Below are 13,715 nucleotides of genomic sequence, written 5' to 3' on the forward strand. Positions count from 1 at the left end.
GCCGCCGACCTGAAGTCGCCTCCAGCCGCAGCGCCGACACAGAGCCGGCTGGTCACCATGGGCGCAGAAGAGCGCCCAGCGGGCGGGGGAGGCGCGCAGGACCCCGGCGCGGGCTTCGGGGCCCGAGTGCTGGGCGCGCTGTGCTTGCTGCTGTCGGTGGGCTCGGCTGTTGCCTGCCTGCTGCTGGGCGCCCAGGCGGCCGCACTGCACGACCGAGTGGCGGCGCTGGAGCAGGAGCGCGAGATGTTGCGACGTGCGGGGCCGTCTGGAGCTCTGACCGCCTGGGCCGAAACGCACCTGGAGAGCCTGCTGCGGGAGGTGAGACGCACGATGGCCGGCCGAGGGATGTCCCGCTATGCGCCGGGGTGGGTGGGGGAGTGAGGAGGCGCGGGGGCGGCGTGATCGTCACCCCTAGGAATGGGGTTCACCCAATGAATTGCGCGGGGGTCGCTGGTCCTGAGGTGTCCTGCTCTCCAGCTCTGGTGCCGGGACTTGCATCTGTAGGAAAAATAATCCAAAGGGCCCGTTTAGGGGACACGCGGGAGCGGGGGTAAGGTAAGACCTTGGAATAACAGTCCTGAGCGTAGCGGTTCTGCTGAAGTGTGCGCTCAGACCCACTGTCTCCCGCCTGATCCCAGCGCCAGAGACGCCTAGTCAGCCTTTAACAGCCCAGACCCATCAAAGCTCGGGCCAGCCCTCCCTCGGTGCCCGGGAAGGTTTGGCTGGGAGCGACTCAGGCTTGGAAGTGCTGTTCTTAAGCTGACCGGCTGAAAACCTCACATCTGCACAGCCAGGACGCAGCTGAGCTGCCTATGAGTACATTGGTCTCCTGCGATCTCCAAAGCACACTCCAAAGCGTCTTAAATTTACTTTCTGAGGGTTAAGACTGCTGTTGTCAGCCGGGCTTGGTGGCTCATCTGTAAAACCAGAGCTTGGCAGGCTAGGAGCCGACTTAAGCTATATAGTTAAGATCCAGGTCCAGCCTGGGCTACAGAATAAGACGTAAAACAACAGCAGTGGAACATGAGTGGCGCACGCCTTTAATCCCAGTACTTTGGAGGCAGAGGCAGATGGGTATCTGTGAGTTTGAGGCCAGCCTGTCTGGGACAGCTAGAGCTATATAGTGAGACCCTGTCTCGAGAAATAATAATAATAATAATAATAATAATAATAATAATAATAATAGTAAAAAAGATGGTCACTTTACACTCGGGCCTCCGAGCCTGGGCATCTGATACGCTGGGCAGAAGCTCGACCTTTCGTGCAGCAAGTCTCTTTCCTGTGAACTATGGCAGACACCAGCATACTAGCCAGTGTTTTTCTTGATTCTGTTTTCCTTGTGGGAATGCTTATCCTCCTCCTGGGTGTGGTGGCTGTTCCAAATCTGAGGTGGGGATGTTGGAAGGGGTTCACTCCTAAGCACTGTAGAAAGTGAACCTTGCTTCATGGTAGAAGAAGCAGGAAGGCAGGTGAGCTATCTACCACCCATTCCTAAGCTGAATCCATCTGTGATCTTTATTACTATACTGGACTGTACTGGGGGTGTAGCTCAGTGGTGGAGGCCTGCTTAGCATGTTCAAGGTCTTGGGTTGCACCCCTGGAATCAGATACATATATTGAGCTGGGTAACCAAGGTGGGGTAAATTTGGGGTTTCAGAAGGAATGGAAGAACTATAGACTTAACCTTCTGTTCCCCACAGTTCCTTCTCAGTCACTTTAATAAGCCAATATTACATCTGCTCGGTTCTGGGCAAAATTGCTGCTTCCTGAATGATTTCCTCTTTCCCTTCTTGAAGGAGGCTGCAGAAGGCAGAGCCCTGCCAGCAACTTATGGCAGTACTTTCATAATTGCCACGGTTATCCTCTGTCAACTCCCTGGAGACCTGGGTGTTGAACTGTTTTGTGGAGGGCCAGTTACTTTCTACCTGTGAATACCCCAACCATGCTGTCCTTTCTTTTTCTTTCTTTTTTTCTTTTTCAAGACAGAGTTTCTTTGTGTAACCCTGGCTGTCCTGGAACTCACTCTGTAGACCAGGCTGGCCTCAAACTCACAGAGATCCTCCTGCTTCTGCCTCCCTGAGTGCTGCAATTAAAGGCGTGTGCCACCACCGCCTGGCTCATGCTGTCCTTTCTAACGAGAATAAACCGCAAACTGTGACAAGGACACCAGAAATTTCTGGAAGACCTTGTACGAGGAGCTCACGGGTTTTGTCCAAACTAATAGGGATGGATTTGTGAGGAAACACACACACACACACACACACACACACGAGTGTTGATATCTTGCGGGTGGGGATGGACCTGGGACCTTGCACAAACTAGACACTCTACCGCTGAACAAGGCCTCTAGCCCAGACGTTGGCTCTTCAGTCCCATGGTCTCTTCCTGTTTCTCCTGTCCTTTCTTCTCCTCTTCTTCTTCCTTCCTCTCCCTTTTCTTTTTCCCATTCTTTTCCTCTTCCTCCTCATCCTTTTGTTTCTCCCTTTCCCTCTTGCTATCACCCTTCCTTCTCTTTTTTGTGAACTATTGATTTTTTGAGATAGAGTCTTGCTCTATAGTTCAGGCTTGCCTGGGAATCACTGTGTAGCCCAGCCTGATCTCAAATTTGCAGGGATCCTCTTGCCTCTGTCTCCAGAGTGCTGAGATTACAGGCATGTACCACCATGCTAAGCCTCATACTTTTTTTTCCCTCGCTAAGGCAGGGTCTTTCTTGTTATGTAGCCCTGGCTGGCCTTGAACTCAATTCTGGCTTCCTACCTTGAATTTTAAAGGCATAGGGAAAAAAAATCAGGCCCTGAGATACCCAGCCCTACCCACTGAGAACTGCTGTACCCTTCAACACGTGGTGCCGTGGCTGTGTATCCGTGTTCCGAAGCACTGTGGTGCTGAGTCAGAGAAGACCCAGCACCAACACTTCAAGGTGGTTTGTCTGCTGGGGGTGTCTCTATCCCTAGCGACAAGGCCTCACTCTCCCTGCATGCCATGTGGTTCCTGCTGCTTGTTAAATGTTTCTGAGCCAGGCAGTGGTGGCACAAGCCTTTAATCCCAGTACTCGGTAGGCAGAGACAGGCGGATCTCTGTGAGTTCAAGGCCAGCCTGGACTACAGCGCGAGTTCCGGGACAGGCACCAAAGCTACACAGAGAAATCCTATCTCGAAAAACAAAAAACAAAACAAAACAAAAAGTTTCTGGACGGGAAATGCACACACTGATCATGATGGGAGACCTGCAGGAGGCATTTTCTGGGGAGCCCACAGTTAGCTTGACCTCGATGCACATATAGGTTTTCTAATCGTGAGGTAAGAAGGATAAATACTTATCAAACTGAACATCTCTTAGGGAAAGGATGCTTGGATTCAGCGTGTTTTCTTGCTTGCTTTGCTCCCTGAGAAGCCCCTTTTTAAGTCACTGCTGAAGTAACTATGTATATACAAGTGCCTGCCATTTGCCCTTTAACCAATAAAGTCGTGTGTAGAGGATCTGAATCAGAAATTATGTCCAAATTTTAAAAAAGAAATTCTTGCCAACCACACACAAGTTTAATGTCAGGGGGAATAAAATGAGTCAACAAAAGACACTGTTTATAGGGGACCCTCTGTCCCTGTTCCCTTGGGAACAGAACCATGACCTCAGTTTTTCTGGGGCTGGCTGATGGGCCTGATAACGTAGCTACAGAGGGAATATTCATGTTCTGTCGTGATTATCGAAGGACCCTTCCTGCAGTACATATGGGAAAGAAAGGACTTTCAGAATATCAAAACAAGATCTCTAAGCAAGAGCCATTAAAGGCAGTATCTTTAGTAGGATCTAAAAATATTCATGCAAAACCAAACATCTCTTCTGCTTTGAAAGTGCCTTAAGGAACTGCCCAATTAATCACCAGCCCAGCAATTACATCTCCGGCTACGGTGTTGCAGAAGCTGAGAGTCCAGGATGCATCGCTTTCATACTGCAGCAAAAAGCTTAGTGCCAAGGATTAAAGCAATACTTGGTTGTGTACAGAGGCCCTTTCCAGCCTAGAGTGGATTTATTGTTGGCCCTTGGCCTTCTATTATCCAGACCAGTTTGGAAACAAGGAAAGCCCAGAGAGTTGGAGAAAACTCTTCTCTTTTCTTTCTACTTTCCTTCTTACGTGTATTGGCTGTGTTACTCTCAAATCCAGAATCTAGGGTGGCTTTCTCAGTCTCTCTGGTAGTCAGCTTCCCCGAGCTGCTCTGTGGAGTCTCTGTTAATAAAGAGGCCTGGACATGGGGTGTAAGTCAGCTCTGACTCGTTTCCTTGACATTTCCCGGCTCCTAACACCCCCACCCCCAAAAGAAGTTTCCTTCCAATTACTTTCTGGCACACTGACTTTCTTTACTTTCTTTCTTTTCTTACTTTCTCTTTCCCCTTGCCTATAAAACTTTTTTTTAATGCTGTCATTTGGGAGAGCTTCATAATAACAGCAACATGTTTAGAAGAAGCCAACTGTGTGGGGTGTTCTCTCCAAAGACACTTTAGAGTTATTAAACTGGTCATTTCCAGGCTGACTTTGAAGATGAGGGGCAAGGCAGGCTCCTGGAAGGGGAGTGGGGCGCTCTGGGAGCTGACTGAATTCTGCCATGGGACCGAGCAGGGCAACGCTGCATATGGTGCTCACCCCAAGAAGGGACTTGGAGACCTGGCCCCGATATTTATAAGCTGTCATTCAGGTTATTCAGCTTCCGGCACTTCAGCCTCCTTTTTCTAACACAGTGATCTAATGGCGTGTATAATGAGAAGCAACTCCACTGATGCCGAGGCCACTCCTGGTTGATGCTAGCGAGGCTTAGGATGTAGATCGAGATAATCCTCCAAAGGCTCTGAGAGCCTAGTTGAACCAGGATGCCAGGGCAGGGAGGTGGGCCCTTTAAGAGGTGGTGGAGCCAAGTTGGGGTCCTTAGGTCAGTCTTGGACATGCTGACCTTTAGATTAGAGGCCGTCATCCTGTTCTGACTTCCTGATGGTCCTGGGATTCCTACTCTCCCCTTTGATTCTCTGCTGCTTTCTCTTCCTCTCACTCCCTGTCATCATACCATCTGCTAATAGGTCATGACCAGAGGCAAAAAGAAAGAGGCTGTCTGATCTTGCCCTTTCAGTCTGCAAAAGTGTGCTAAATGCCTTTTCTTTATAAAATAGCCTGTCTCTAGTATTATAGTATAATAATAAAAACTAGGTCAATAGTCAGACAAGGTCTCACTGTGTAGTCCTGACTGGCTTTGAACTCAATATGTAGCCTAGGCTGACCTCAAATGTGTAGTCCTCCTGCCTCAGCCTCCTCAGTGCTAGAATTGTGAGCATGCACCACCAAGCCAAAGAGTAGATATGCTTCTGATGGCAGGTAGCAGAATGCCTTGTAAATGTTAACTTGATTCGTGAAATAATAACCAGGCCAGCTTGAAGATAAACAATTATATTTTTACTTATTATAAGGGGAAACTCATGCCACGAGAATGGAAAGTCCAAGCTCCCCTGTGTCCCGCAGGAATCACCCAGAGAGAGCGAACACCAGTTTTTCTTCCTGGGCTCCAGGTAGCCACGCCTTAATTTGGTTCCACTTCTTAGAGGTGATTGGTTAACAGAGCTTCCCCCATCACCTCCCCCTTTTGTCTAAACAAGATTGAGCCAAACCCAATACAACTATATACAATAGGAACAGATACCAAATATAAAATTACAAACAATATAAGCAATATTAAGCAAGGAACACATAACAAAAGTTTTAATAAACATTCTATTGCACTGGAAATAAGCTTGGCTAAATTGTGAGGAAAGTAACTACGACTATCTAACCTTCAACCCCATGGAAGACCTGAGAAGGGAAACAATATTACTTGAGTAAGCAAGAAGTGCAGTCAAGCAACTTCCAAAATGTGCAACAAATGACAGAGACAACTGGTTACCAGAGCAATCACCCAAAGTCTCCTTTGCAATGTTGAGCAGCCAATTTTGGCTAAGGCCTAAAATGACTGACAGGCCATTTTCAAAGGCAATAAACCTTTGAAAACTATCTTACCCTGTCTTGGCAGGATTTGACAGTCCTGTTTTATCCATTTATGGATACCATGTATCTTGTCAGTGGTTGAGGTATGGGCATATCTTTGCCCAAAAGTCAGTTCTGCCAAGAAGAAAACAAGCTCCAGGTGGAGTGCCTTCGATGCTCAACATTCTCTCGGGAAAAGGTCGGTGCTGCCAGGAGCAATTATGTCTCTCTTCCACAGAACAGCTATTTAAATGCCACTTTCTACAGCTCTTTAAAGTGGTTGAAGATTATCTGTCTATGCAGAATATAATCTCTATGTATCTAAAGAACCTGATTAGTATGACAAACATAAATGACTATTGATCTATAATTCTTTTTTTAAATATTTATTTATTTATTATGTATACAATATTCTGTCTGTGTGTATGCCTGCAGGCCAGAAGAGGGCACCAGACCCCATTACAGATGATTGTGAGCCACCATGTGGTTGTTGAGAATTGAACTCAGGACCTTTGGAAGAGCAGGCAATGCTCTTAACCTCTGAGCTATCTCTCCAGCCCTTATCTATAATTCTTAATACCTATATAACTTAAAGACTAAGACAATAAAAGACTGTGCAATAAATGAGGATAATGACCTCCAAATGTAAACAATGCATAAGTATCTTGATCAGAGGTAGAAATGTACACTACAATATTGTAAATATATATCAATATATAAAAAATGTTTTAAACAGAGGTAGAAGCATGCATGCATACAATATTCAATATAATTTAACTTTGTATCAATATACAAGAATCTATACCAATGTAATTGCCTATAAATAATAACTCACAAGTATTCACTCTATTACCCACTATTATTATTAGTGTGAGTAAGCTCATACCAGTCTATTATCCCATCCAATTTCCCCCTTTTTTTTCTTTTCAAAGAGATCCCTGAGTCTATAAAATTCCTCCCTCAACCCTCAACCATATACCAATTATAATCAACCCCCAAATGAAGTCCCTAACCCTGAAGACAAACTTTGTTGGGAGAGGGGATGTCATCTTTTAGAATTACTGGGAAGGCATTTAAAACTCTGGGGAAGCTATCCTGGAGATTTTTACGTATTGACGAGGTCAAATTTTGCCTTTTTACCTTTTGTTTTTGGTCATCAAATTTGATAATTTTTTCAATCTTTTTAAATCTGTTTACCATTGCCTTTTGTGATGTCTGGACCTCCTGTATGAAGTCTGTCCAGTAGACATAATGTCTCATCCTTGGACATAATCTTTATGACAAGCACATTACCTTATTGAAGAGACATTTTATCAATCTGTCATGCCCCTTTGACAGAGTCCGATTAATACGTTTAACAGTGTGAATTTTCTCAAATAATGTTTTAGCACCCACTGTCATGGACTGGGTTTTATGTGCCAAATCAGCTGTTTCCCTTTCTAGAGTGCTGAATCTCTCTTTCAACAAATTACTATTAGTCTGTACCTTTTCCAAAAATATCTCAGTTGACCGAGCCTTATTAAGTAAAGTCTTAGTATCCTTTAGATGTACAGTCTCTTTTTTGAAAAGTTTGTTATCGGTCTGTACCACTTTTAAAAGCATCTCATTTGACCGAGTTTTGTTATTTAAAGTGTTTATTCTCCTTTAGATGTACGACCTCCTTTTTAAGAAGTTTTGTACCAGTCTGTACCATGTTTAAAAGTACCTCGGTTGACTGAAAATTGTTAGTTAAGGTGGTCGTGTAAGCTGGCATGGTATTTACATATGACCTTCACATGTCCTTCATCGTCCTTCAGATCAACTTGAAATCCCTCGCAACTCCTAATATGATGTAAGTGGTTGGCATCGTGTATTGGTTAAGTATTAAAGGCAAAAGAAAAAGAAACCCATACCCATCTGGTACAGACGTAGCTTTCCCCCAGTGTTATCTGTTTATTGTTGTGGGGTGTGGGGATGTTTACCAGGGCCTGTATGTGAAGGCCAGAGGACAACTTTGTGGGGTCAATCTCTCTTTCAGCTTTACCTGGCGCAGTGGTTTGTTTGATTGCCAACTTGACACAACCTTAAATCACCTGAGCAGAGAGTCTCGTGTCGAGCATGTCTGGAGGGGATTATCTTGATTGCCTCAGCTGGTGTGGAAAGATCCAGCCTGAAAGTGGGCTGAATTCGTTCATCTATTTGGGGACTTGGGCTAAGTGGAGAAGGCCAGCTGAGCACAGTTATGCACGGTCCGTTTCTCTCTGGTCTTGACTGTGATGTGATGGGCTAGCTGTTTGAAGTTCCTGATGCCTTGGTTTCCCCAAAGGAAGGGACAATAGCCTGGAAAGGAAGGGAAAGTAAACGCCTTCCCCCCCAAGCTACTTATGTCAGGGTGTTTCATCCCAGCGACAGAAAACAGACAAGAACACATGGGGTTTGAGAATCAGCTCCAACCCTGGTCACCAGGTCCATGCGCAAGCACACTCTACCTGCTGAGCCATTTTGCTGCTCCCCTCTACCAGAGTTTTTGATCCATAGTTCCTTGAACCAAATACAGAACTTCAGGTATGGAGGACTGAGCATATTAGGAAATAATCACAAAAACACGGCTGTCTTCCCCAAAATGTATCTTATTTCTTTTCTTTCTTTTTTTGCGGCACTCAGACTCCAGTCTTCTATATGCTAGACACGCATGCTATTACTGAGCTACCCCACCCCTTACTCTTGTGTATTCTTTTCCATTTTTGAGACAGGCTCTCACTCTGTAGCCTGAGCTGGCTTTGACCACCTGCTCCACCTGCCTGTGCCTCCCAAACGCTGGCATTATAAATGGTGCCATTACGCCTGGCTCCAAAACATATCATGGTTCAAAACAGGCCACCTTTCTGGTAATGATCACTCTTCGCCCTTGCAGAGGAGCTGTGTGTTTGCTTTTTGTTTTTGTTTTTAAAATAATCCCTCACACAATCCTCCATGGGGAGACTGGAGCTCAGCTCACTTAAAGCGAGGAGCAATGCCATTTACACCCCACGTTTATGCTTTTGAACCTCACATCAAAACTGCTTTTCTAGATAATATGTGATATTTGTGGCTATTAATTTCTTAGACCTTTTTGGGGTTTTGTTGTGATTTTGTTTTGTTTTATGAGACAGGGTTTCTCTGTGTGTATTCCCGGCTGTCCTGGGACTTGTTCTGTAGACCAGGCTGGCCTTGAACTTGCAGAGATCTGCCTGCCTCTGTCTCCCAAGTGTTGTGATTAAAGGTGTACACCACCACCGTACAACTAACCTTTATTTCTTTTTTTTTAATTGTTGTTTTTTAAATTCTTTTTTAATTAATATTTCCACCTGCTCCCCGTTTCCCATTTCCCTCCCCTCCTCCCAAATATTGCCCCCTCCCCCCACTCCCCTCCCCCTATCCCCACTCCTCTTCTCCACCCCCCACACCATTCCCCCTCCCTCTCGATACTGAAGAGCAGTCCAAATTCCCTGCCCTGCGGGAAGACGAAGGTCTTCTATCTACGTCCAGGAAGGTGAGCGTCTAAACAGGCTAAGCTCCCACAAAGCCAGTTCATGTATTAGGATCGAAACCTAGAGCCATTGTCCTTGGCTTCTCATCAGCCTTCATTGTCCGCCATGCTCAGAGAGTCCAGTTTCAACCCTTGCTTATTCAGTCCCAGACGAGCTGGCCTTGGTGGGCTCCCAATAAGTCAGTTCCACTGTCACAGTGGGTGGGTGCATCCCTCGTGGTCCTGATTTCCTTGCTCATGTTCTCCCTCCTTCTGCTCCTCATTTGGACCTATCTGCGTGTGTCTGTGTATCAAAACATGCAGTGCCTGCAGAGGCCAGAAGGGGGCTTTAGATGCCGTGGGACTACAGTTACACACGATTGTGAGACACCATGTGGTTTCTGGGAATCAAACCTCAGTCCCCTGGAAGAGCAACCAGTGCTCCTAACTGCTGAGCCATCTCTCCAGCCTCTTTATGGTCTTGTTTAATGGCTACATAGTATCCCAGAAAACCTGAATCTAACTATCCTCGTGGTAAGTAGAGTGAGGCCTCCTCCACTTCATTTTTGGCACAGGGTTCTGTGAGGAAACCGTGCATATCAGTGTCTGCTATTCTTTGGGGTGTAGGATAAATAGATAAGGAAGACCATCCCTAGGGCTTTGAAAGGGTTTTGTTTTAACTTATTTTATTATTTGTTTATTTTGGCACTAGGGCGTTGTGAACAGTTGGCACTTTATCACTGTGTTAGTCAGGTTTTGCCAATTCATACAAACTAGAGTCACCTGAGAGACCCTCAGTTGAGGAACTGTCTCCATCAGATTGGTCTGTAGGTCAGTCTATAGGGCGTTTTCTTGATGAGTGATTGGCTCACATGGTAGGGCCTGCACCTGGGCTGGTGGTCCTGGATGGTATAAAAGAACAGGCTAATCAGATTAGTAAGCAACGTTACTGCATGACCCCTGCTTCAGTTCCTACCTCTGGGTTCCTGCCTTGACTTCCCTCAATACTGGACCGTGACTCGTAAACCAGATAAAAAACCCTTTTGTCCCCTAGCTTAATACAGTGACCGAGAGCAAATCCAGGACAACCACAGAGCTTCATCCTCAGTCTTTGCCTTAACATTTCATTTTCCCTGACCCCGCATCCTGGTCCATCATGAGGTCCTGCCTCTAGCTTCACTACGGGCAAAGTTGGTTTCATGTCCTTTCTTTGCGTTTGTCCCCAACTAAAAGCAAAAAAATGCCCTTAACAAGCGAGATAGAAAAAGCCAAAGATTTCTTCCCAGAAACAGGCGCTGTGGCAGAAGGTGACAGAGACCTTTTTAAATCGTGTGTGGCAGTGCCAGGCACCAGGGTCTATTCTATGCTTGAATTTTGCAGATGACAGTTAAATCAGTCTGGGAAAGTTTTCTGGTGGCCATACACAGCCTCCAGTTCTTGCTTGGCCCACGTGTAGAGTCAGAATTAATCTTTATTTTTATTTTTTTGTGCTTATTTATTTATGTATCGTGTGTGGGTTACATATGGAGGTCAGAGGACAACCCGAGGAAGTTGTTGGGTTTGTTTTTTTCTTTCCTCTTCAGGAAATGGGTCCCAAGGATCCCATGGCCAGTCTGGCTACGAATGCCTCTACCCGCTGTGCCATCTTGCCAGCCCTAGCTTTAATCTGTAATTGTTGACACAAGCATTCAGAGAAACATCTCTTCATCATGTCCAGAAACATATTTGGGGACTTAGCACGAACCGCCGGGGAGAGAACTAGGTTTACAGATGTAGTTTACAGAAAGTCACAGCAGCGCATGGCCTAGAGAAAGGCAACTGTGGCCCCCTCCCTCCCTCCCTCCCTCCTTCCCTCCCTCCCTCCCTCCCTCCCTCCCTCCGACAACCCACGATTTCCTGGCGCTGCTGGAGATGGAGCTGAGGCATCTCTCATTATGGGCAGTCGCTCCACCACCAGACTACCCTTTGGCCTCTTTTAGATGCCCACCTGCATGGCTGGTTTTGCATGGCTGCCTTCCAGCTTCTCACTAGCATCTCCAGTGGCCTCTGCTCCTTCCATTCCGGGAGGAAGGAGTCACCCTCCCCGAGAGGAGCAGCAACATCTGAACATCTGAGTGTGTACTTCTGAATCCATCCCCCAGACTTCTTGCCTCGTGCCCTTTGCCCAACCCTTTGCCCTACCTGTGGGGAGCCGCCATTGAGTGCAGAGTAGCAGGGACAGCAGCCTGTTCTGCTGGTGTACACACTTTGCAGACATCTGTAAGTGATGGGTATACGGAAGATGTTAGCCTTAAGCAGACCCAGGTCCCCAGGCCAGCTCTGCCGTTTCCCAGCTTGGTGACTTTGGGTAACTGACTGTTTTTCTAAACAGTTTGCTCGTATGTTAAGCAGGGATTGTAGTGCCTGCCTGGCATGGTTTCCGTGGGAGTAAAGTGGGAAGCACTCTGTGCATTGTGAGCACTCTAAGGGCACTCTGCCCCAGAATGCCTTTTTTATTAAACCCAGAAAGAATGGCCGTGTAGGCCTGTTGGCTAACTGTTAGCTGGGCATAGTGGTACACATCCCAGTACTCGGGAGGCTGAGGCAGCATAGTTTGAGGGCAGATGGATTCCCGTGTATGAATTCACAGTGAGACTTTGGTTCAAAATACCCCAAGCAAAGCAAAGTACAATACAAACTCCCTTAACACTGTGATCCTGCTATCCTATTAAAGCCAGACAATGCAAAAATATATATGCACATATATTAACACACCTCTAGGTTTTGAGTCCCCAGGGCCGAGGCTCGTTGCTTGGTAGTAGAGAGACAGCAAACATAGCCCTGATCTCATGACCCCATTTTTCTGGGTTTCTCGTTTGTGCAGGAGGAGAGACTTCCCACGTAATTAAAAAGTCGTATTTATGACCAAAAATAAAAGCCCAAGCGCTCATGGAAAGAACTAGGCATTTGTCATTGTGACGGGCGAAAGACCAGTGCGTTTGCTCTGATTGCTAAGTCAGCCTGGTTCCGTGGCTGCACAATGCAGCACACACACGCCTAAGTGCTCGTGATAAACCTGGGGAACCGAAGGCTTCGCACATCTGCTTCAATTCACATTTGTAAATGAGAGAATTCATTTCCCTGATGTAGCCAGGAAATCTGGGCCGAGGGGCCAGGCGGGGGTGCTTTCAGATGGGCAGTGTGAACATCCAACGTGGGATTTATTTCCAACTTTGAGCTGTGAAACAAATCATAAAACAATTAGAATGCAGTCTGGTTTTTTTTTTTTTTTAAAAAAAGAAACAATTTAAATAAAATTGACTTGAGTTTGGTCCTCCAGGGAAAAAAACACTCCACCAAGAAGGCAGGGTCTGTGTGTTTGTGTGGTGAAGGTCTGCTGTGGTCTCCAATGTCTTGTCCTCAGACCCAAGTTGTGGTACAGGCGATGAAGAGCATTCCCTTGGTGGCAGTAGGCTAGTAACATGTGAGAACACGACACAATGTAAAGGAGCAAAACTGCCTGTGCTTATGAGTGTGTGTCTGTATGTGTGTACCTGGGTGTGTAGATATGCACCAGCATGTACGTGCGACTGCATGCCTGTGTGTGACCATATGCATGCATGTGGATCTGTGTATTATGTGAGTACCTGCCTGTATGTGTGAGACTAGGTGAGTGTGCATGCTTGCATGTGAGTGTGGCTATATTTCTGCATGTGTGTGCATAAGTGCATGCATGGATGTGAGAGTTTGTGCATATATGTGGGTGTGTGCAAGTTGGTCTGCATGAACCCACATGTGGGGACCTGCAAAGGAATCCAGCAGAGTGACTATCATGTGCCCACATGGGGCCAGCTAGCCTGTGCTCTTTGGTAGAAACTTTTCTACCTAGGTTCTCCCAAGAACCCCCCACAGTGGGCACTGTGTAGCTCCTTTGTGGGAATTACAACTGGCTCTTCTAGGCCCCAACTTGCTCTGCTGAGAAAAGGGCAGCAGAACCTGCCTCACTGGATCCCTGTGGGAACGCAGGGGACTCTCTTAGGTTTACTCCAGCAGGGTGCAGGGAAGCCATGGGATCCTTAAGACCCTCACCTCCTGCCTTACAGGACTGCTAATGTCTAGTGCAGAAGACCTTTTGGGGAGCTCACTAGCTGTTCTCTGGGGCCTCACTTGGCCCTGCTCCCTGGTCCTGGCAGACTCCTTGCCGCTCCTTTATTTAGTCGGCGTAGGTTCTGGTAGGCAGTCTGGAGG

General features: G+C 46.7%; 1 protein-coding gene across 1 annotated transcript in view; it reads left to right on the forward strand.

Annotated features, from left to right (window-relative positions):
• Positions 1-13,715, forward strand: part of Col23a1 (collagen type XXIII alpha 1 chain) — a 289,084-nt gene continuing 275,369 nt past the window's right edge. Inside the window, exon 1 of the mRNA XM_057775017.1 lies at positions 1-318. Within this exon, the coding sequence (XP_057631000.1) occupies positions 58-318 (261 nt within the window). The 5' untranslated portion in view covers positions 1-57. The remainder of the gene's footprint in view (positions 319-13,715) is intronic.

Source organism: Chionomys nivalis, chromosome 7 (genome assembly GCF_950005125.1).
Source record: "Chionomys nivalis chromosome 7, mChiNiv1.1, whole genome shotgun sequence".
Classification (NCBI taxonomy): Eukaryota; Metazoa; Chordata; class Mammalia; order Rodentia; family Cricetidae; genus Chionomys; species Chionomys nivalis.